The sequence below is a fragment of the Sarcophilus harrisii genome, chromosome 1 (genome assembly GCF_902635505.1).
Source record: "Sarcophilus harrisii chromosome 1, mSarHar1.11, whole genome shotgun sequence".
Classification (NCBI taxonomy): domain Eukaryota; kingdom Metazoa; phylum Chordata; class Mammalia; order Dasyuromorphia; family Dasyuridae; genus Sarcophilus; species Sarcophilus harrisii.
Window position 1 is genome coordinate 380104591 of NC_045426.1, and position 24303 is coordinate 380128893.

Sequence of the window (24303 nt, forward strand, 5' to 3'; positions counted from 1 at the left end):
TTTAAAAACACTTCACTAGGCAGGAGGTAAGAACAATAAAGCAAAATTTATCCTAGATAAATGTACTTTATCTCCTTAATGGTGTTTTAGTTGACTGCTAAGTTGTTAGACTCTCTTCTCTCTTCTTTGTTTGAAAAATGGGAAATTCACCCTTTTATAGGCCTATAGCTTTTCTCTTCTTCTCTATGATCTTTCAAAAGAACTCAACAATGGCAGAAAATTATAATAGCCAATTCATTAACGAAGAATGAAGGTAAGGTAAACTCATTAATGGTAACTAGTTTTTTCTCTTATTACCTCCTCAGTTATTTTGGATTTCAATTTCCTATTACCCATTTTCCCCCCTGTTTTTTCCTGTCCAGGATCATTATCCTTGGTAGAGATCTCAATAAAAATTGAGAGTAGTTTTGCCTTCTTGCAATGACATGATATTATTATTCCATCTACTCTGGGGAGTGGTCCTATTTGATCCTCCTATTCCCCAGTATATAGAAAAAAATCCCCTTATATTGTCTTCGGCATTGTTTATTCATCAGTGTTCTCACTCAGATCTTTCTTACTTTTTTTGCGCTCATCTTGCCATGCTTTTGGATTTGTGTTTTGTTGCTTGCCCATGTTTTTATCTTCTTTTTCTTTTCTTTTTTTAAAGTTTAAGTTGATTAGTGAGATTCTTATACATTCATATTGTTCTTTTTAAATACCCCCCTTTTCCGTGTGTGTGTGTGTGTGTGTGTGTGTGTGTGTGTGTGTGCGTTTGTGTGTGTGTGTGTTTAGATTTTAACTCTGGAGAATTTCCCATCTCACAAACTGACTTCTATACAATTTTAGGTCATGGGAATTTACTTATCTTTTTTGAGAATTTTAACTATTTGAACTCGAGTAAGTTCACTGGAAATGAAGACGCGAGATAGGTGAAGGTGAGAAGTTGTGGTTGCATAGGGTATTTTAGAGTTCAACATCTTACAGGAGGAAGAACTCAATAATGATGAAGTACAAGGCATGGAAATTAATACTCCTGGTTAAACAGGGAGTTTTCCAAGTAGTTCAGATTTCAATAGGATACTTAGGCACTGTGGGTTACAAAGAATAAAAAATGTTCAGAAGAGAGAAAGCTATATAATCATAGGTAAACAGAAAACAGTAGCATGAAATGGTGACAATAGAATAGTTCAAGTCTAGAATAAGACAAGGCTTCTGAAAAAGGCTAAGGGAAGTAAAAAGAGAAAAAGAAGCCAACTTATGGCATATTTTGCTTCTATCTTTTCTATCATATAAAAGAATGTTCAATTTGGTAAAGATAGATAAAATATAGATATGCAGAATATGTAGAAATATATGTAGAAAAATATATTTAAAAATTAGAGTCACAATAGGAGAAAGATAGTAACAGAGCATTTAGCTTCCTTAAGTGAGCTAAAATCTCCAGGCTCAGAAAAATATAATCCCAGATGGAACCACGTCAACAGTTTCTAAGAAATTGTGGCAACAGGACAAATTGCCGAAATGTACAAAGATTGCCCAATTTTTTTAAAAGGGGGAAAAGGGTCGAATGTAGAAATTTCTTTAAAGGCAGTCCCTAGGGGGGGAAAAATGTACTTTAAAATTAGGAAAAGAAGATCATTGAAAGCCAGCATGAAATCAATAAGAAAAGCTATAACAAGATAGTTTTCTTTATTTTTTGTCAGTATTATTAAACTGGTAGTTTTGGGAAACCTTTGGGAAAAATATACCAAAATTTCAGAAAGGGATTTGACAAAGTGTCTTTTACAATATACTTGTGGACAAATAGAGTAATTTGTACTAGATTGTGGAGGTTATAGGGAATCATTGTAGTTTATCTAACAGGTTACTGATATAAGCAGACTGATATTTTAAGGACTTGTATGGAAGAGTGTGTAGAGAGGGTTAGACTTCAGGTATAGAGACTAATAAGAAATTAATCACAATAGCACAGGAACAGAGTTGATGAGTCCCTGAACTAGGGTGGTAGCTATGTGAGTAGAGAGGAAGAAGAGATGTTGCAGAGAAGGAAACAATATTATCAACTAGTTGAATATGTTGGAGAATATAATGTGCCTAAACAGAAACAAAAAGTTTGGAAGAGGGGTAGCTTTGTCAAATGTTTTTCTGGAACTCATATATATTATACATAATATTTCCACCAGTATTTCCACATTTACCTATAGTTAGTAAGTCTAGGGGGGAAGTTTGTAAGTTTTAAAAAAATAAAATCCTATTTTAGTATAGCTTGTTCTTAATGAATTCATATTGATGTAGTGTCTAGAGTGCTGGACCCAAGATTGGGTTTAAATTAACATATCAATGACATTTATTAGGCATCCTACTTTAGACAAGTCTTCTAGACACTTATTGGCTTAGTTTAACTGGGCAAGTCATTTAAGCTTCTCTCAGTGTCAGTTTCTTTTTTGTAAAATGGAGATTATAATTATGGTTGTTATGAAGATTAAATAAAATAATACCTGTAAAGTATTTTACAAGCCTTGAAGTGATTTATAAATAGCTACAGCTAATGTCTTTATCATTATTAGTCATTATTGTTAATTCTTTTACCTGAATCATTATATTAGGCTCCAATGTATTTTCCCAATTCTAGTATTTTCCCTCTTATCCATCCTTTATGCAACTGCTAAAATGATTTTCCTAATGTGCAGGTCTGATTATCACTTCCTTGCTCTAAAACTTTCCATAACTCCTTCTGACTCAGATAAAATACAAACTCCTCAGACACTAGTCTCTATATTCTGGCTTCAAACTTTTCCTTTCTAATATTATTTCTTATTAATCCCTTTCACACACATTATGTTATAGCTAAAATAGATCACAAACTATTTCTCAGACTCTATATGCATACCATTTCCTACCCCTATTTACTTACTCATACCATTTCTGGGCCTGGAGGACAATATTTACATCTCTATCTTCAGTTTTTAGGACTTATACTCCTTTGAGAATAAGTTTAGGTACTATCTCCTTAGTGAAACCTTTCTCAATTACCCTAGTTCTAAAAACTTTCTCCTTCTTCATATTTCTTTGTGATGACTTATTTGTGTTCTGGCTATATCTTCCTAATATAATGTAATCTCCTTAAGAGCAGGGACTAATTGTTTTTGTTTCAGAACCCCTATCACTTAGCATAGTATACGACATACAGTAAGTAAGCGCATGATGAATGCTAATTGAATTGTGGGAACTTTATAAATGTTTGTGGATCCCAATGTGTTCAAGAGAACTGAGCAATGGTTGTCCTTCTATGAGACAGACTTTTCCCATCAATGAAAGTGTTTAAGAAGAGGCTGGAAAAGCACTTGCCAGAAATATTACAGAAAGATTTCTGCACTGTACTAGTGTCAGACTAAGTACTCTAAATCATTTTCAATTCTAAAATTCTATGAGAATAAACTGTCCTCTCATATTCCTTATCATACTCAGCTTCTCAGTAGCATATGACATTTTACTCACCCATCATTTAAAACTTTTTCTCTCTTGTATTTTGTGACACTATGGTTGGTACCTGGTTCCTTTGGTCTTTTTACTATTTTTTCCTTTTATTTCTCCTTAACTGTGTGCCCTTTTTTCCTTTAAATCCTCTCCTCCCTTAGTGAGGTTTATTCATTGTTGAGTCTTCACAAGTTCCAACTCATAGGATATGAGAAAGAGAGAGACAGAGAGAAAGAGAGAGACAGAGAGACAGAGAGAGAGAGAGAAAGAGAGAGAGAGAGAGAGAGAGAGAGAGAGAGAGAGAGAGAGAGAGAGAGAGAGAGAGAGAGAGAGAGAGAGAGAGAGAGAGAGAGAGAGAGAGAGAGAGAGAGAGAAATGCTAAAGAGATAAATGGAATTAGAGAGAAATAGATATAGATATAGGGGCTTCTAAGGCCCCTTCCACATAGACATCTATGATTCTGCTCAAAAAAATGTGTCAATGAATGTAATCATGACCTTCTATGATTTCTGTCACAAATGCCATTTTTCCTGCAAAGTAGTAAAATTTGCCCCTGTCAGCATGATGAAGCATTAAATATCTTTAGCTACTTGGAAGACTGGTTATATAATTTCTCTTGGTTCTGTGTTCCTTTGCAGGGCTTTTTTTTTGGTTTGTTTTTGTTTTTGTTTTCTGCTGAGACAATTAGGGTTAAGTGACTTGCCCAGAGTCACACAGCTAGAAGTGTTAAGTGTCTGAGGCCAGATTTGAACTCAGGCCTCCTGACTTGAGGGCTGGTGCTCTATCCACTGCCCCACCTGCCCCACCTAGCTGTCCCACCCTTTCTGTTTTAACATCACCTGTCTCCCATTCCACACCCCAGTTTTTAGTATGTTTCTACTTCCCAATTCTCAGTGAATTGGAATTTTCTTTATTTGTTCCCCAATCTATTAGACATTGAGTAAAGGAAATCTTATTCTTTTGGTGCTATCCATATAGATCTTCAGAAATAAAGTACCCAAGAGGTGCTTTATTTTCAAAACAAAACACAAATTTGGGCTGCTAAAAATACCTAAAACAATAAAGCACTAAATTGTAAAATCAAAAGCTGTAGCTATAATTGTTTTCCAGTAATGGGCTATAGAAGCATAATATTTTAGAGACTGGGCAGGAGTTGGACAGCAGTTAAAAGAACAAATTTGGTCATTTGCAGTGTATCCTGGAATCTGGAAGGGTGCAAGAGGAAGGAAAAGAGAAAAGCAGGCAATCAGCCAACCCTTCTGGACCATCTTAATTGTCTTATTTAGAGAAAAATAAGCAGCCAAAAATAATGAAATGAAATAGCTTCTTCCCAATAATCTCAGTACATTTCAAGGTCTGTCAGAGATAGTTCAGACATTAACACACAATACCCTGAGACCTCACCAGTAGCTTTTAAATAATGACAGCTGTTTTTGTTTGCTGTATGTGGACATAACCTAAGAGTACAATCACCCAACCTAAAAAAAGTTTGGAATCCAGAATTTTATCTAAAACACATTTAAACTTTCCAAATCCCTGAATTCTATAAAAACAGTGCAAGTCATCTCAATGCAAGGATTGTTAATGGGACAATTATATGTAATAAAATTAAATAAATCCCCTCAATAGAAAAAGAATATGTCCAGAAGATCAGAAACTTCTTAGTTACTCTTTTGGTCTCCTATTTACTCCATATTTTTTGGCTACCCTGATTATTAGACATGATAATTATCCAGTTGGATGAGTCAATAGTCCATGTTCTGTAGTAGGTAGAAGAATAGTTTTGGAATCAAATAAGACCTGGATGGAGTAGAATTTATTATGTAAAAAAAATATCAGGGATAGCAATAATGATCTTATACAAAGTTAAAGCTAAAACATCTTTAATGAAAAGAAAAAAACAGATTAGGCACACTATATATCAACCATATTAATCAATATTGTTTTAAACTATTTAAAATAACTATACAGTATAAGGTTGGAATATTGCTGTGGTATAGTGGAGTTAGAAAATATGAAGAGACCTAGACTTATGAAGGAATGAAGTTACTGTCTTCAGAGAAAGAGAGGACAAACAAACAATGCGTCCTTACATAGATGCATATGAATATATATGTATGTGATTATATTAATCTATGTACATATCAATGTGTGTATGTAGATATGTATATTATATATGTTTGTCTGTAATAGATATATGTATATGTATGTATATATTTATATGTGTTAATATCCATGCTTAATTGTAGTCTTCTGGGAGAAAGGGAGAAAAATGGGAGAAAAAAATTTTTTTAAATGCACCACAGAGAACAAAAAAAAACCTACAAGGAAGAAAAGAAAAGACATACAACTCTAAACATAATGTGTAATAGTTAGTATTATAGGCTTTCTTGAAATGGAAATTTATTGCTTTACATTTTGAATCCTTTCTTATGTTCTGCTGTAAACATGGTGATTTTTTTTCCTTCCTATTTTGTATTTAACTTATTTATTTATTTTTTAAAAATTAATTAAAGCTTTTTATTTACAAAACATATGCATGGGTAATTTTTCAACACTGACCCTTGCAAAACCTTCTGTTCCAAATTTTCCCCTTCTTCCCCCCACCTCCTCCCCTAGATGGCAGGTAGTCCATGTATTTAAGTTTAAAATAAACAAAAGAATATAAATTGGACTTGAATACAGAAAGATCTGTGATTTCACCAGGGAGAGGAATTTCCTCCACTAAGAGAGACCATAAGGCAATTGGAACTCAGAAGTTAAGTCCTAGGGAGTTTGCTGAAGCATTTTGAGGTTCAATGTCTTGCCCAGGGTGATACTACTTAGAAAGCATTAGAGATGAGATTTCAACCTATGTCTTCCTACACTCTATTATGCCATTGACTAACTTCTCTAGGCTACAATGAACACAGGGTGGGGTGTGGGGGGGAGGGAAGATGACTTTTTTAAACCAATATTTCAGTGGCTTATTATGCTTAATTAGAGTCATTAGAGACAACTTTAACCTTGCAAGGTTAAAGTTGTCTCTAATGACTCTAATAACTTTTTTAAAAAGTATATTGATATTGAACTGGCAACTTGAATTAAGATTTTTATTTAGTAAGGTTTTTAAATTACATAATTAAAAAAAATAAATAAAATGATCATAGGCAGCTTGGTAATGCAGAGGACAGAGCACTGGGTTTGGAATCAGGAGTTCAAATCTGGCCTTAAATATTTACTAGCTGTGTGGTCTTGGGCAAATTACTTAACCTCAAGCTGTCTCAATTTCTTTGACTTTAAAATAGAGATAAGAATAACATCTACTTTACAGGTGGTTGTTATGAGATATTTATAATACATATAGTACAGTGCCTGGGATGTAGTGGGAGCTTAATAAATGAGTGTTCCCTTCTCTCTCTTCCTTTCTCCTAATCAAACTCATATCTATGAGTTCCAGAAATAAAGAAAAGTTCTTCTTTGTTTATCCAAAAACACCCTTATGCTTAGCAATTTCATGCAATTAATCAAAATATCCCACTTCTCAGGCACACCCACTAGTTATCTGAGGTATTAGTGGATTTTACATAAACTGCAAACATATTAAAATACTTTATTTTAATTTTTACTTTAATAATTTTTCTTACATGCTTGATTAGTTTTGCATTCAATTCCAAGAAATGTGTGGTTAAAAATGGGGAAAAGGACAGACACATTTACAAACCTTTCTTCTCTTGCTTGTTTTTGCTCTTCTCGTTTGTCTAAATAATCTCGGCTAACAGAAGCATACAGAATTTTTTTTAAAAAGATAGGGAAAATGATAGCATTAGATGATCAGGAAATGATAAAGAAATAGCTAAAGAAAACAATTTAAGTTTTCTTAATAATAGAAAACAATGGCAAATGGAAAAGCATTCTTTCCTGTGTCAAATGTTCTTAGATATGGATACTTGCTTTGTTCTTATCACAATATAACAACAAAACAATAATAATAACAATAATGATAGTAAATACATAATGGTTTAAACTTTGTAAATCCCTTTACATATCTTGATTTATTCTTAGAAGCAGATATAAACTTGTGCTTTTCAGTACAAAAGATTCAAATACAATCAGCATCTTACCTCAATGTAATGGTTAAAGACAGTGGAAATAGGAATACATGAATAATAACTGCCATTTATAAAGAGCTATAAGGTTTGCAATGGGCATTACATATGTCATAACATTCTACTATGTTTCATCCTCACAATAATTCTCTAAGACAGGTGTCATTATTATCCCTGTTTAGGAGTGGAGAAAACTGAGGCTGACATTAAGAGATTTGTTGAAGATCATGTAGCTAATAGAATTTGAAGTTAGGTCTTCTTGACTCCAAGTCTACTATTCTACACACTACATCACCTTGCTACCAAATAAAGGAAAGAATCTGGGAACTTCAATTACTTTTTAAGTGTTCATAGTTCTTTTTAATTGATTTTTCACTTGACCAGACTTTCTCTATGGAATTACAGGAACTATAATTCCCAGATGCTGTGGTTTATCCCAATGATCCAAATTCCCCCACAGAAAAAGGATGATTTTTCCATGATCTATTTATGTGTCTTTTAAATAACTAACCAGACCAATGAAATACTGGCAGATTCAGAAAATTCAGACAGATGTTTCTCTATGAGGAAGTTGGGTTTTGATTTTCAACTTTCTTTCCCCATTTCATTTTAATTACTTCATTAGGGAAATATGTAGAGAAATGTGTGCACACAGATATAAAGCATACCCAATGTATATTATATGTGTACAGATATACATACATAGAATCATATTAATCACAAAACTTATAAACCACATTCTCCACGTTATGGTCTATGTGCTTGGTCTTTTCTCCTTTACTTTTTTTCAATTGTTCATAAGCTATAAATATTTATAAAGAATATATTATATTCCTGGCCATAAAGTCATATATATGTATACTTACATATGCATATGTACTATATAACGTGTATGTACCCCCCCCATACACATATACATACAATATGATTCCTGCCCAAAAGGAACATAAAACTGGGGGGATGTGGTCAGATGAAAAATTAGCAAGCAAACTAGTTACCATAGGACAGTGAAGGACCCCAAAAGATAAGACAGTTATCTACCCTCACTTTACAGATGACAAGACAAGCTTGGAGAAATGATTATTCTAAAATAACACAATCTCTTACTAACACATCTGAGATCTGAATGGAGGTTTTGTGATTTCTAAAACCAATATCTATCCATCTATGTATCTATCTATCTATCTGTCTACATTTTACACTACATCACATTGTGTATAACAATTTATAAAATAAAAGACAGACAATTTGAGACTGGCAGTAGTAAATGAAATGCTGATCATACAACAGCGACAATAAATATGAAATTATCTAGGAAAGGGAGACATTGATTTGCTCTTGAATGCTTTCAAAAGATAGGGGCTTGCGATTTGAAAAATAGATAGAATACAAATCTTTGAAAATATGTTTGGAGGAATAACCTTCTAAAGTAATTTCCTTGATTGAGTCTGGACAAAATATTTATTTTGGGAGTCCAGAATTGGGAGCCGAAGGCAGTGGTTCATAGAATTGTAAATGTTCTGAGAAATGTTCTCATTCTCTAAACTCCCCTATTTCTGCTGAAGGAAACCACAGACATCCTCCCAATCATCTAGGTTCATATCTGTGGCATAATCTTTGACTCTATCCCTCACTGCCCATACTCAATGGTTACCAAGATTTATATTTACTTCTATAGTGTTTTTTCCATTCTTCCTCTTCTCTATATGCACATGGCCACAGACCTAAATTCACTTCCATTGCTATTTTCCATTGGAAAATATAGGCTCCCAATTTCCACTTTTTCTCCTGAATAATTCATTCTTAGAAAAGCTGCCATGTCATTTCTCTATCTAAAAAAGGTTTTTTGTTTTTGTCTTTTTGTACCCAGTGACCATCCCAGGATCCAGAACACAGTAGGAACATTCAATAAATATTTATTGATTTGAATTTTACCCTGAATATTACACCAACTTTCTTTACTGAGAAGTCTGAGATCAATTGGCAAGAGCCACCTTAATGTCTCTCCCTTCATTCCTTAAAGATCCAGAGGTTATTACTTGCTGTCCCTACTATCTCAGAAGCAGTCATCAATCAGTCAACATTTATTAAGTGCCTACCCTGTGCCAAGTACTATGCTAACCACTGAGGACACAAAGAAAGATTTTAAAAATTCCATGTCCACAAAGAACTCATAGTCTTTTGGGGAATACAACATGCAAACAACTATGAATAAACAAAATATTTACAATATAAACTAAAGAAATTTCTCTCAGAGGGAAAGCACTAAGGAGATTTGAGGAAGATTTCTTGCAGGAGATGTGGACTTTTTTGAGACGGTATAAGTATGGAACTTGGGATATGGAGATGAGATAGAGTGTCAGGTATGGAAGACAGTGAAAATGGCTAAAGTTGGGACATAGAGCCTCATGTGCAAAAAATAGAAGGGACAGCACTATTTTCATTAAAATGAATTCTTCTACCTCTGCTCTTAACCCCCATCTTCTCTTAATACTTCTAGGTCCTTATTTCTGAAACATTTTCTCTTACTCAAGAACGTTTCTTTCTCTCTTCTGACTTCTTTCCATTTGTTTACACACATGACTAGGTCCCACCAGTCCTAAAAACAAACAAAAACTTCCCTTGACCCTTATACTTCATCTAGCTATTGTCTTATCTTTCTCCCTCTTCATTACTAAACTTGAAAAAGTCACCTATACCTGATGCTTCCACTTCCTCAGTAGAATGTAAATTCTTTGAAGGTAAGGATTATTTCATTTTGGTCTTTTTTGCCTTTCATGGTATCTTGACTTTTCTGAATGGCAATGATGCTCTCTACATCTGTGGTTTCATTGGTGTTAGGAAGTATCAGTGAAAAAGTTCATTCCACAGATGCAGAGCAACCACTCATCTGTAACTTTTAGTCTTAGAAAGAAATCTGAAACATGGACAGCTGTGTCTTGCCTGTGGTCACACAGACAGTGGATGTCAGAGTCAGGATTTTAATTCATGTCTTTCTGGATTCATGGGTATTTCTCTAAACCCCTTCTACCAACTTCTACAAATAAATGAACTGAAAATAGTTGTTTATTTTCTTTTGGATCAGAATTTATTTTTCTTGAATATTTCTATCAAAAATTTTGTGAGAATTTTTCACTCATGGTGGTTATAGCACTGTTTTGATGTGGTTTATTAGCTAGTTAGATTTATGTTATCAAACTCAAAAAGTACTTTTTGAAATTCCAGTCCAAGTATGTCTGTCGCCTCTTCAAAATTATTTGAGAATGGTATTACTTTTGTCATCTGTTTTGTTAATATCCAAAATTTTAGGAGTTTGTGTTCATCTAAATTTTTCATCGACCTCAGGTTCTTTAACATTTTCCTTTTTATTTTTTAGCTCTTATTTTATCTAATCTGGCCTTATGGATAAAATTATTTCTTGCTATTGCCCTGCATTGGTTTATAATATACTATTGTATGCTATTGGAATTGAGGGTACTGTTGACAAAAAGCAGCATGAAGTCCTTGCCTATAACTGGAAAGATCTGTTTTCAGTTTTGTTAAGATTATGCTGGCACATAATGAAAGCATTCACATTCCCAGGTCTTTTCTTATGCACTAATAATTTGCTTGCTTTACTGGTCAGCACCATCTGCACTGAAGAACTTCCAGCAGGTGGGATATTGGTATTTTTTTGGGGGGGTTCCTCCAGTAAACACAAAGAGGCTCCACTCCACTTACTCAAAGCAAATCATCATTATGCTTTTGAAGAGGGCTTATTTATAACCATATAACTTCTGTTTCTATTTTCTTTGACTCTTAGGAACAGAGTTATTATACAGCTTAGGTGAGAACCTATTTGACAATATTGCTGGACATAAAATTACTTTCATTGTTTCTGCTGTAAGATAGCCCTTACTTTCCTTAGTAGTTCCCAGAAACATTATCTACACTGGACATTAATCTGACTGACATGAACTTTGAGGAGATTGTTATGATTATGATTGTGATTATCACTGAGATGAAATTTAATAAGTAAATCCATATACATACATACAACAATGGTGGATTTAAAAGGAACCATAACAACATGGCCTTTGATTAAAAATAGTCTCATAAATTGCAAGATCATTTCTGTCCTTCTACTTATATGATAATCAAGATGAACATTTTACGATTATAGAATTTTGGATTTCCAAGTGGGTTAATCACATATAAGTAATTTTACAATTGTACTCATCAGATTTCAATTGGATTTTAATAATTTCCTCAGTTATCAGTTTTTAGAAACATTTCTTGTGGCAAAGACAATCTGGACAACAAAAACTTTTTAAAGTAATGATTATGAAGATTGTAGATCATCTATAATTGAATATCAAACTCTCACAAGTACTTTCTAGTTCCAGTATTCTATGACTTTTTCTGTGAAAAATTCGATAACATTCCCTAATAAAACCCTTCTAGGGGCAGATTATCCAATATCTAATATACATAATTTTTCCTTCATCGATCCTTAAATAGAACTATTCATAAAATCATAATTTTAAAGCTGGAAGGGATTTCAAATTTCTTAATTTACAGATTAGGAAATAGAAGCACATAGTATGTCTATGACCTATGCAAGTTCACAAAGTAGGAAGGAGCAGATTGGGGAGCTGAACCTAGATTCTAATTCCCAATCTAGTATTTTTTCCAGTCTGGCTTCTGTCAGTCTATCTATCTCTCATGTAAACACATGATGTGGCATCCAGAATGTAAGATATGAAGACAGGCTTGAGTCCTATTTCATGACATTTATTGACTGTGTGATCCCAGCCAAATCACTTAATCTCTTTCAGTCTTGGTTTCATTTATAAAATAAGGCAGTACAATTATCTGTCTCATAGGGCTGTTGTGAGGCTCAAATGAGATAAATTTTGTAATGTTTTTTGCAAACCTTAAAGCCATTGTATGAATTCAAGGCATTAATACTATTATTTTATTAATTGTATTGGCATTTACATTTTCAAGGTATCAAATTATATATCTCAAAATTGCTCCTTACTTGAATTTATTTCTTTCTTCTCGTTCTATCCTTTGCAACCTCTCTTCTCTCTCCTGCCGTCGCCTCTCTCTTTCTGCTGCTAATGACTCTTGGTGTTGACGAAATGATGATGTAAGAAGACCACTCAATGATGACCTAGAAAAGAAAGGAATCCCATTACTCAGAGATTAGTGATTTTAGTGATTAAAGTAACAAAATGTGTTAATAATCACAGATTATATTTTTACCATCCAGGGTTTGTTGGAGATAAAAATAAATTAATAATATATTCACTTAATAATCCTTTTTGTCTACTCTGTGTAAGGTTAGTTGGTTGTTGTCCTTTTTTCTTGAAGAGGACCAAAATCACATCACTATGTTAGTGGGTCAAATTACAGTGGGTCCAACTGTGGCTGATCAAACCAATACAAGCTTGGAATGCTCTGCCACAGGTCAGACACAAATAGTCCATATGAACATTTGGTGTGGCTTCTCTAATTCTGCACATATTGCACAGGGTATGTTGGAAATAAAAACAAATTAATAATATATTCATTCAACAATCCTTTGTAAGTGTCTACTATGCATAAAGCAATGTTTTGGGGAAAGTACAAAGATAATAAGTATATTTAATTATAAATGACAAACTATTTTAAGTAATATTATTACTTAAATAAATAGATAAGAAATAGTTTGCCTTTAAGACGGTTGACTATAGAAGTATAAAGCATATACACAAATATTTCTTTTTTTATTATAGCTTTTTATTTACAAGATATATGCATAGGTAATTTTTCAGCATTGACAGATGCAAATCCTTTTGTTCCAACTTTTTCCTTCCTTCCCCCCACCCCTTCCCCCAGATGGCAGGTTGACCAATACATTACACAAATATTTCTAACACAAAATAGAATATAGTAAATTAATAATAAAAATGAAAAAGGGCTATGAAATTAAGTGATTTGTCACTAGAAAGTCCAGGGAAATCTTCCCAAAAGAGGCAGGATTTCACTTTGGCCTTTAAGATGGGCAGATGAAAGAATTGAGGAAAGAGTTATTAAAAAAACTATTAATATTCTCCAAAGAACCTTAGTGATTTAAACTAAAATTTTAATCTACAAAAATTTTCAATGACATTTATATACAATTCTCTTGTTCTCTTCACCACTATGATCCACCAGCCTCCTTATTCTAGAAGCTGCCTTTGCCACCATTCTCCAGAAATCTTATCATGAATCATCCCACCTACCCTGCAGTCTTCTCAAGCTATCCAACTACCTTTGTGACCCCTTCTTTTGACTGTTTCCTCTTGAAATCTTCATTTTAAGGCAGAGCCCCAAGTCCAGCCATGTCTACTCCTTCCATCCTCTTTGACCTGTGCTGGATTCTCCAGACTTCTCTCTCTATCATACCCCAATAGATACTTTTTCTTTCTTCTGTGGAAGCTTGCTTTAATATGTTACTTTCTTCCAATAACAAATTATAAGTTCCTTGAGGGCAAGAAGCTGTCTTTCTTTTTGTATCCATTTGTATCTCCAGTGTTTACCATAGTGCCTAGCATACAGTAAATGCTTAATAAATGCTTGCTGTTGACTCCGTAAACTGGTCATAATCCATTTGCTTTTTGTTAATTATTTCTTCATCTCACCCTCTCTTACTATCTCCCCACCCCACAAATCCTTATAATTATATAGCATTGAACATAGCAGAAGAAACTTAGCTTTAAAGGCTCTCTTTTATAAAGGTGTCTCCCATATACATGTCAAGATTATGCAAGAATCTGGATGCTTGTACAGAAATAATTTTGTTTAGTGAGTAATGATCAGTACTGATTGAGATATCAGACAGTTAATGAGAACATTGGAGTAGATAGAGCAGAAATGACTTAAACTTCTATCTCTTGCTGCATCTAACTATGGAGACTGAAGGGTTTTGCATAGATCTAGAACCCCACAACTTTGGAACCCATTTCCTGTCAACCTAGAAAAAAGAGAACCCAAATCTTAATTTTTAAAAAAGGCAACAAGATACAGTGAACAGAGTGCAAAATTAGGAATTTTAGGAATTAGGAAGGTCTGGATTTGAATCTTACCTCATAAACTTTTAAGTTATGGGGACCCCTTCCCAGCAAGTCATTTAAATTTTCTGGGCCACACGTTTCTCATCTGTAAAATGAACTCGGTGACCTCTGAGGGTTTCTTATAACTAGTCCTAAAGCTATGGTGTTATATCTGTGTTTTGGGGAAATCATTTTCATGGGAGTGTAATAGGCAGAAGAGTTGTGGGTGGACAGCTATTATGTTTTCATCATACAACAGAAAATGGGTGATGCATTTACTACCTTAGGAGTTAGTTAGGAAAGTTAATTTAGCTCTAAAGGTTTCAATTCTATTGTCCCACTCTCATGAGTATCATGACCTAACCAAATTAATCTTTGTTTCAGCATAACTGAATGGTAACTGATCTCTGACTAAATTCTTTATTATAACACTTGCATACATCTCATCTTTTCTCCTTTTTTTTTATTTTTAAAATGGGAATGTCTGCTAACAAACATATCATATCATCAAAAGGCCATAGGAATTTTTAGTGGTATCCAATTAAAACAAGAGGCTTCTCTTTAATGTTGAAGGCTCTGGGACCACGTTGGATGAACATTGAGGCGGATACTTAGATTAGGTGAAGGCTTAGTTCCTGCCTGACTTTGAGACCAAAGAGTGCACATTTCAGCAGGTAGTTATCATTAAAAACAGATGTAAGTTTTCTTTCTCCTGAATAATTGAGTTCAGAAGAGATTGTAATGTAAACTGAAAGCACTTGAAGAATGAGTTTTTCTTTCCCTGAAATAAAACCAAACGCCTTGAACAGTTACAGGTTCCATCTCAGTGCCCTGAATACTTGGTTTGTTGCCTTTATGAACCCTAGCTTTCTTCCAGTTCAGATAGTGGTAGGAATATGAGATAAAGGAATTTCTCCACACTTAGCTAATCTGGGGGGCATGTTTTTTGTTTCCCAAACTGAAGACACCAGAGGAAGCCATGCCTTACTAGAAGCACATTAGTATAATATGTCAATAAACTGAATTTTCTTAGGTTTTATCCCACCTAGATACATATTACACATGGGAGAACAAAACCTGATATCCTATAAATTTGGTTTCTGGAAGTATGCTAAAGCTACAACATCAGTGCTGGAATTTAATCAAAACCATAAAAAAATTTTTTTTAATATTACCAAGCACTATAAAAAACAGTTTCATTATAGTCAACTGTACATGGTCACTCATTTCCTATAAATCTATCTTTAACAGATTTTTACTTTTCATTCTAAGTTCTTCAAAAAAGTACTGGCTGCATTAAATTAAGATTTTGTAAGACTAGTTTGGATTTTTTTACAGAGGATGAGAGATGTGTGCTCCCTGTTGTTTCCACCAGACTAACCATGGAAAGGAAGAATAAGTGATAATTCTAAACTGTGATAATTCTAAACTTATAATGATAAGGGAAGGGAAGGTATGCTTGAGGCCTTAGTATCCATGCTCCTGTCTGAATTCAGCATCTGCTGGGCTCACTGCCCTGGGAATTCCATCTGGAAATAAGTCTGAAGTAAAGCCAAAGCCTCATTAATGGAGTGAAACCACACAGGACTGCATACCACATACAAGAAGCAGGTGGAACAGGATAAGGGAAGGTAATTTACAGGGGAATCTATAACCTATGCTGAGTGGAAAGAGGTGCACCGTTTAATTTTGGCAGTAACCAGGTACCAGGTGTTGTCTTGGATTCCTTCTCCAATTGGAGCCTTGTGATAGATCTTTATATTTATTACCATGTGATAGATCTTTATAATAGCTCCACATTGCATACTGGTGTGTCTGAAACAATCAAGGAGTTCTCCAATTTAGTTGGATTCAATAAGCATTATTTATTTACTCATCCATTTATCTGGCTAAACTTAGAACTTTGTTGATAGAGGGAACTCTCCATGTTCTGTAATCACAGCAGATTGGCAACTGCTCTGCAACTAATATTTATGCAAAATTGTCATCATTTAACTGAAAGATTCAGTCACTTTTCCAGGATCACACAGTCAGCCTATAATATGGGTGAGACTTGAATATGAATCTTACTGTCTCTGAAGCTAGATCTCACCAAACTGCTTCTCATGTAATAAAATATATCACAGAGAATTCAGGACTTCCACATCTCTATAAGTGGTACATATGGACTGCTGGATTCACAGTAAAGGTACCACTGACCAATGTTTTTTAGGATGGTTTTGTTATTTTCTATCACAGCTAAAAAAATCTTCTTGGATTATTCTCAAGATGGTTTGGAATTAGTAGAGTATATTCTGTGAATTGAGCCTTGGGGACATTACAAATATCATGCAATGAGAATGTGCCTATTTGATTGTGCATTTCTTAATCATGTCTTAATAACCTCCAATATGGAAGTTGAACTGGAAGATTTCACTATTTATGCAGAATCTCCTTTTTCTCTGTATCTATTGCTGGATCTCTCCCTATGTAGAGTCCTTCCCTCATGATCTCCCCAGTTATTAGTGCTTTCTACTTTCCCTAAAATTAATATACGCATTTTGTATTCATTTACTGTATATATGCATTTCTTCCTGGTAAAAATGTATGGCAGAGGCTTTTTCAATTTTCTTTTTGTATCTTCAGTCCTAAATGGAGTGCTTTAGTATATAACAAATGCTAGCAAATATCAAATCTAACTGAGAACATCCCTAAACACTTTATTATTATAACCTGAAATCTGTCCTCATTTAATATTGGCTTGCAAGATACTTTAACTTACCCTAAGTATCTTAAAGCACCTAAGCTTAGAGAGGTTTCACATGTGCCCATATCTGCTTTTTCTTGATGGATTATTTAAAAACATAAATGTTCTCATGAATCTAGAGTATCTCTGTGAACTATATAGTTCATTTAATGACATTACAGTAGATGAGTCCTTTTGAAAATTTTAATGAGTCAATACTTGGTTGAAAATGATAAACTATATGATTTAATGATGCATATCATGACCATAAGCTATATATTGATAATCTTTAAAAGTATATAAAATTTAAGCAGAAATTGTCAATTTCTTCAAAAACTGAATAGACCACAAATGCAAAATGCCTAATGGACACAATAATTCCAATGTAAAAAAGGAGCTCAAAAATGAAGGACTACAAATGGAACATTTTTCAATTCCCTGGATTTTCTATATGAGATGACTTGACACGGCTTGCCCCAAATTACACAGGTGGTAAACAGTTGAGTTGTTATTCCAATCAAAAATTCTTACAGTTAAGTTTGAGAAATTACCTTAACAAGTACAAGATGAGGGAAACAGCTAGACAGCAGTTTGCATTATATATTCTTCAGAGATTTCTTCTGGGAAAATAAAATGGAGAGCTGTGGTTCCTTCTAACTCTAAAATTATATGAATCTGTATGCAAAAAGATTTGGGCTTTGGCGGGCTGCAAAGGTTAAGAGGAGTCAATAGTGGGAGAAGGCATCCAAAAAATTAATGTAATCCATGGCTAGACCAAGACATGGCCAGCCAGCCTTTAGACAAAAGGAGACGACAGTCCTATTGTAATTTGCTCTGGTCAGGTTAGGCTAGTTCTGGAGGACTATATTTGGAATTGATTGTGCGACATGGGAGACACTGGTACAGGACTGCCCAGCATGGTGTGCCCTCATCGGAGAAGGTGCTGCGCTCTATGAACAAAGCAAAACTGAAGTAGTTCAAAAGAAATGCGAGACCCAAATTTAGAAAATTCCCCCCAAAGGTTCACAGAGACTATTTTTGCCTGACCTGTGGTAGAGATTCTGAGCCCATATTGGTCTGATCAGCTGTATTCAGACACTGTAACTCGACTCTAACATAGCTGGTGCTTTTTGAGAATGAAGGGCAACAACCAACCAACCAACGTTTTTGGAAGGGCACTGTGGAGAGTGTCCAGAGCAGTGCAATCAGCACTGAAGGATCTCCAGCATATGCCATGTGAAGACTGGAAAAGGAATGAGGATATTTACTTGGTATCCAGGGAGTCAGGGAGGGAAGAAGAAGGTGCACCGTTTAATTTCGGGGGAAGGATTTAGGGGAAGAAGGATTAGGCTGATCTGTTTGAACCCAGAAATAAGAGATAAGGGTGGAGCTTGCAAAGGGGTAAGCTTAAGTATTATATAAGGAGAAAATTCCTAATAATTAGAGCTATTAGAAAGGGAAGTCCATTCCCTTAGAACAGGCGCTTCCCTTGGACTTTACAAAAACAACTAGATGACTACTTGTTTGGTGTGTTATAGTAGAGATACATTTTTGAGTGTGAGTTGTATCAGGTAACCAATGAGTTCCCTTCCAACCAATGAGGATTCCTCCTATTTCCAGATCAAAAGTTTAGGTTTCTACAATTTCCACACTCCCACAAGATGGATTTCTCTCTCTTTTAACATTCACAGTCATTTTCTTATATCTCTGTTATATGTACTTATTGCATTTAGTTTTGTACTATTTACATATAGCAGTTAACCTTCTCTTCTTTCCTGTAAGATGCTTGAAGTAAAAAAAAAAGTTATCGTATTTTTCTCTGTCTCCCTCAGGGCTGAACACATAACAGACAATAAATGTTTTTTATTTTAATTTTAATTTTGGTTATACTCAGTACATTTAATATTAAATTTCCTATGTGTATGAAAGTATTCTTCATTTTTTTTTGTCAAGAGACAAAGAGAGAAAAGGAAGAAGAGAGGGAAAGAATTTGGAACTCAAAACTTTAAAAAAATAAAACAGTGAATGTTAAGAATTGTTTTCACATGTAATTGGGGGAAAATATAATATTATTTAAAAAAGAAACAAAATAAGCTGGGGAGACAGGCTAAGGATGACAAAGATCAAGTATGAGGGACTATTTATCATGAATAAGCTTTGGGAGGTGGGGGTGAGAATAAGAGTTTGGTTTAAATTAAATATGTCCATGGCTAAAGTGTGAGAGAAGGGTGAAACAATTTCAACTTTTCCTAAAGTTTGAAAAAAAAAATTCTGGTCTTAAGATTTTCTCCTCAAATCTCAAGTGAGGGTATGAATTGGAAATCCACAATGTTGGGTCCGACCCTTATGGTAGTGGGGCAAGTAAGGGCAAAGTCACTCAATTTCTAGATACTCTTCCATGCAGCTTTCAGGAAAGACTTCTGCTTTTTTCTCCCTGATACTCTTCCATCCCCATTCATCTTTACTGCTGCCTTAATTTTCCCTAGAGGCAACTAAATGGTGTAGAGAACAGAGCACTGGACATCAGGTTCTCAGAAAAGACTAACTGCAAATCCATCTCAAACACTTGCTAGCTGTGTGACTCTGGGAACCACTGCCTGCCTCAGTTTCTTCAAATGTAAAAAGGAATAAGGGAAAGCTAGATTGCACAGTGGATAGAGCATTGGCCCTGGAGTCAGAAGGACCTGAGTTCAAATCCAGCCTCTGACATTTAACACTTACTGGCTATGTGATCCTGGGCAAGTCACCTAATTCCTATTACTTTGCAAAAAAAAAAAAGTAAGAAAGAAAGAAAAAGAAAAGAAGTTAAATGAGGATAATATTAACAGCACCACCAGAGTTTACTAGGAGGATCAAAGAAAATGATGTTTGTAAAGTAGTTAACATAATACCTGGCACACAACTCATTGTATAATAAATGTTTATTTTCTTCCTTTCTTCTTTCTTTTTTGTTTCTTTCTTCCTTCTTTCTTTCCTTCCTTCTTCCTTTTTTCTTTTTTCCTTCCTATGCCCTTTCCTTTCCTTCCTTCCTTCCTTCCCTTCTACCTTCTTCCTTCCTATTTTCTTTCCTTCCTATGTCCCTTCCTTCCTTCCTTCCTTCCTTCCTTCCTTCCTTCCTTCCTTCCTTCCTTCCTTCCTTCCTTCTTTCCTTTCTTCCTTCCTTCCTTCTTTCTTTCTTTTTTCTCTTTCTTCCTTCCTTTTTCTTTCCTACCCCCTCCTTTCTTTCCTCCATAATAAGGAAACAAAAATATTGGCTGCATTTTTTATAGACAAAAATATTTTTAAAGCCGGACCATAGCAATCATTGAGTTCAAATACCACATTTTACACATGAAGAAACTGATGTGAGAGATTCAGTGACTTATCCCAATGCACTTAAGAAGTTAGTGAGTTAGTGTTAGGGCTGGGACAGGACCCTACATCTCCTGCCTGCTGCTCCAGTATCATTCCATAGCTCTGTGCTGTCTCCTTCAGGATTAGGAAAACTATAAAAGCTCTAACTCGGCAAGTTTTCTTTGTGCTAACCTCAATTTTTCCAGACTAAAAAAGGATCTGCATTTTCTTTTCTGACAGGTACTTAGCACTGTCTCCTTAATGAAAATCTGGACAGAAAGAAAGTTTTAGGCTCTAGGAAAAGTGAAAAGAATCTTCTCTATGCTGAAAGACATTCCCTTAGATCTGGAAATAACAAATCCGAGTTTTCCATTATATAACAGAAGCAGTGATTGTTCCATTTTTCTTAAAATTCTCTCTTTCTTTAGTGGAAAAGTGATCTTCTGGAAGTATCATCACAGACAACTAGTCACAATAGACCTTAAGTAATTTAGAATGCTCCTTGGCTCAATCAGAGCAAAACAATCGGCTCAGGCTAAAAAGACACCACAAAGGAGGCTGACCCGGCCAATATCCATTGTTCTTCACAGTTTCACCAACTGGTTCTGTCATTTGTAGTTTTTTTTTTTTTTCCTTTGCTGGGCCAATCCTGTGTTGATAAAACAAGCTGCAAAGACTAAACGTTAAACTGTAGGATGTCTTCATATAAATCAGTATAGAAAGTAGGAAAATCAGATATTGATTTTCAGATTAACTTTTTTAAAAGGCCTCTTGAAGATAGGTCCTGCTACTGGAGAGTCTGAGCCAGGGGAATTATTTGAATGCAAGAGTTCTGAGCTGCAGGTGCTAAGCTGAACAAGTCTCTGCAATAAATCTGGCACCCATCTGGTGCTCCCCTTTGCCCTCCCCATCCACAACCCCCTGAGAATAAGGGACCACAGGGCTGGCAAGGAGTCATAAATAGCATATCAAACAGCAAATCAAACTTCTATGATGAATAGCATTGGGATAAGGTTTTGAGTGGCCCTTCTAGCTTGAGGGAGGTTGGGAGACCTACTCTAGAAACAAGTAAATAGAGAAACAAACAATAATCATGATAAATAATAATAGCTAACAGTTATATAGCATTTATTGTGAGCAAGGCACTGGACCAAGTGCTTTACAATTATGATCTCATTCTTTGTTTTCTTTCACAACTTGACTTTTATGGAAATGTTTTGCATAACTTTGCATGTGGTTTCTTAATTGTGGGTGAGAATAAGGGAGAGAACCTAGAACTCAAAAAATTTTAAAACGAATGTAAAAAAAATTTTTGGTTCTGAATGTAACTGGGGTTTTTTATTAAATAAATAAAATAAAATAAATTTAGATTTCATTTGGTCTTCACAACAACACTGGGAGGTAGGTACTGTAATTATGCCCATTTTAGAGATGAGGACACTGTGGCAAAAAAAGAAGAAATTAAACAATTTGTCCAGGATCACAAGGTAGCAAGTATCTGAGGAGAAATTTAAACTCAGAGTCTTCCTGACCTCAAACCCAGTATTCTTTGTACTACACTACCCAGGCATTTGAAAACAATGTAGAAAAAGGCCTATCACTAATAGTACACTATTTCAAAGTCCAATTCTTTGTCTACAGCAAAATAACTGTTTGGAGATGTGTACATATATTGTATTTAATTTATACTTTAACATATTTAACATGTATTGGTCAACCTGCCATCTGGGAGAGGGGGTGGGGGAAGAAGAGGAAAAATTGGAACAAAAGGTTTGGCAATTGTCAATGCTGTAAAATTACCCATGCATATAAGTTGTAAATAAAAAGCTATAATAAAAAAAAAGAAAGAAAGAAAAAGGCCTATCAGTTAGCCAAGAACTACCAAATGATCACAAGACATAAAGTCTGTTTTAATTAAACTGCTTGGCTCCTGATGTTTCTACTTTTCAGCTTGTCCCATGTCAAACATTTGAAGACTTGACATTGGTATAACTTAGGTTCAATATTCAATCTTAAAACAAATCACTTGAAGTCAATAAAGGATGTGAAACTGACTTTTATTCTTCAATTTTAAAAAAGCTGTCAATGAAACCCTTTATAATCTGACCCTACCCTTTTAAACTCATCCCAAAAGGAATCTTTTTTACTAGTTGAGTCAGTTTCCCAATATTGTCCCCAAAGCCTCAAAGGTTCATCAATGCTTGCATGTCTTTGGCTGTCACACTGCTGTCCTAGCTGGAACAATCTTTAACTCCTCTTTACCCACTCAACTCTTATGAGTTAGCCATTCTCAACTTCTTCATAGAATTTTCTTGGATAACTTTAGTTCATATTGACTTTTCCCTTTTTAGGACTCTGGTAACTAACTTTGTTTCACTTATTTATTATCCAGCTGTTTTTCAGTCATGGCCCACTCTTTGTGATTCTATTTGACAAAGATAATGGAGTGACTGGTTTGCCATTTTCTTCTTCAGCATATTTTACATATATAGAAGATTAAGTGACTTGCCTAGGATCACACAGCTACTAAATGTCTGAGATCAGATTTGAAATCAGGTAACTGGTTTCAGGTAACTGAGTCTTGCTAGTTTTAGCCTCAGCATTCCCTCCACTGCACTATCTAGCTGCTTAGCTAGTTGTATTTTTTCCAGTTAACAAGCATTTATTTTTTCTCCCACCTTTTCATATCCCTAAATGAAAACACATATACACAACACCATAGTAAGAAATATGCATAATCAAGCAAAATAAATTCCTGCATTGGACTTGTCTGAAAATATATTTCACATTCTGCATCTTGAGTCCATTAAAATATATATATGTATATAAAATACTCTGATTTCTTTTTTATTCCCATGTATGTGTGTTTTAACATTTCAAATGAAATTATAAACTCCTTAAAGGCATAGACATCTATTTCTATTTCTAGTCTGACCCTGAGCTTCAGGAATAGCAGCACTTCCAACATCACCTCCTTTGCTTTTAGGCTAGACGCCATAGCTATCACCCTTCCATAGAACCCTTTCCCCTGACATCCAACCACAACCAATACCAACTTCCAACCAAGTGTCGCTAAGGGAGGAGGCAAACCAGACTAGCTGAAGGACTGAGGTACCCTGAGGAAGAGACAAAATGTGATGGGTTGGACATAGCAAACCACCTTACCTTCCACCTTCTCTCAGATCCAGGTAGAAACAGCCCAGAACCTTAAGCCTCCAAACACCCAAGAACAGCAGGTTCTTGGTACCTCCCTCACCTCCAACAATCTTACTTCCAGCCACCCTGCAGCCATTGTCTTGGGAGCAACCTTTGCAGAGAGGTGAACTGGGAAATGTCTCAGGAGGTGAGGTAATATTTGCTTTTCTAGCAGCCACAGCTACTGAGCTGGTGGAATCCACATTCCTTGCCACCGAAGTTCTCGGCATTGCCATGTGGTTCAATACTATAATAGGCTATGGTTTTATCAATGGAAATGACATTAAGCAGCAAATAGACCTTTTTCTTTAAGGATTCCATGGGGGTTTTCCATCTGAGTAGTAGATGTGTCCTATAAAGTCCCCACCTTATTAGAATATGAATGTCCTCTTTCCATTGTGTTGCTGGTTCTTACTACATTGCTTTGCAAATAACAAGCACT

General features: G+C 34.9%; 1 protein-coding gene across 8 annotated transcripts in view; it reads right to left on the minus strand.

Annotated features, from left to right (window-relative positions):
- FHOD3 (formin homology 2 domain containing 3) overlaps positions 1-24303 on the minus strand; it is a 638119-nt gene that overhangs the window by 98017 nt on the left and 515799 nt on the right. For 5 of the 8 annotated variants that reach the window (XM_031946054.1, XM_031946051.1, XM_031946049.1 and 2 more), the window contains 2 exons: positions 12571-12705; positions 7163-7213 (listed from right to left, as the gene is read on the minus strand). In XM_031946054.1, coding sequence (XP_031801914.1) covers positions 7163-7213; positions 12571-12705 — 186 coding nt within the window. The remainder of the gene's footprint in view (positions 1-7162; positions 7214-12570; positions 12706-24303) is intronic. The other 3 variants (XM_031946055.1, XM_031946053.1, XM_031946050.1) reach the window with 1 other exon arrangement.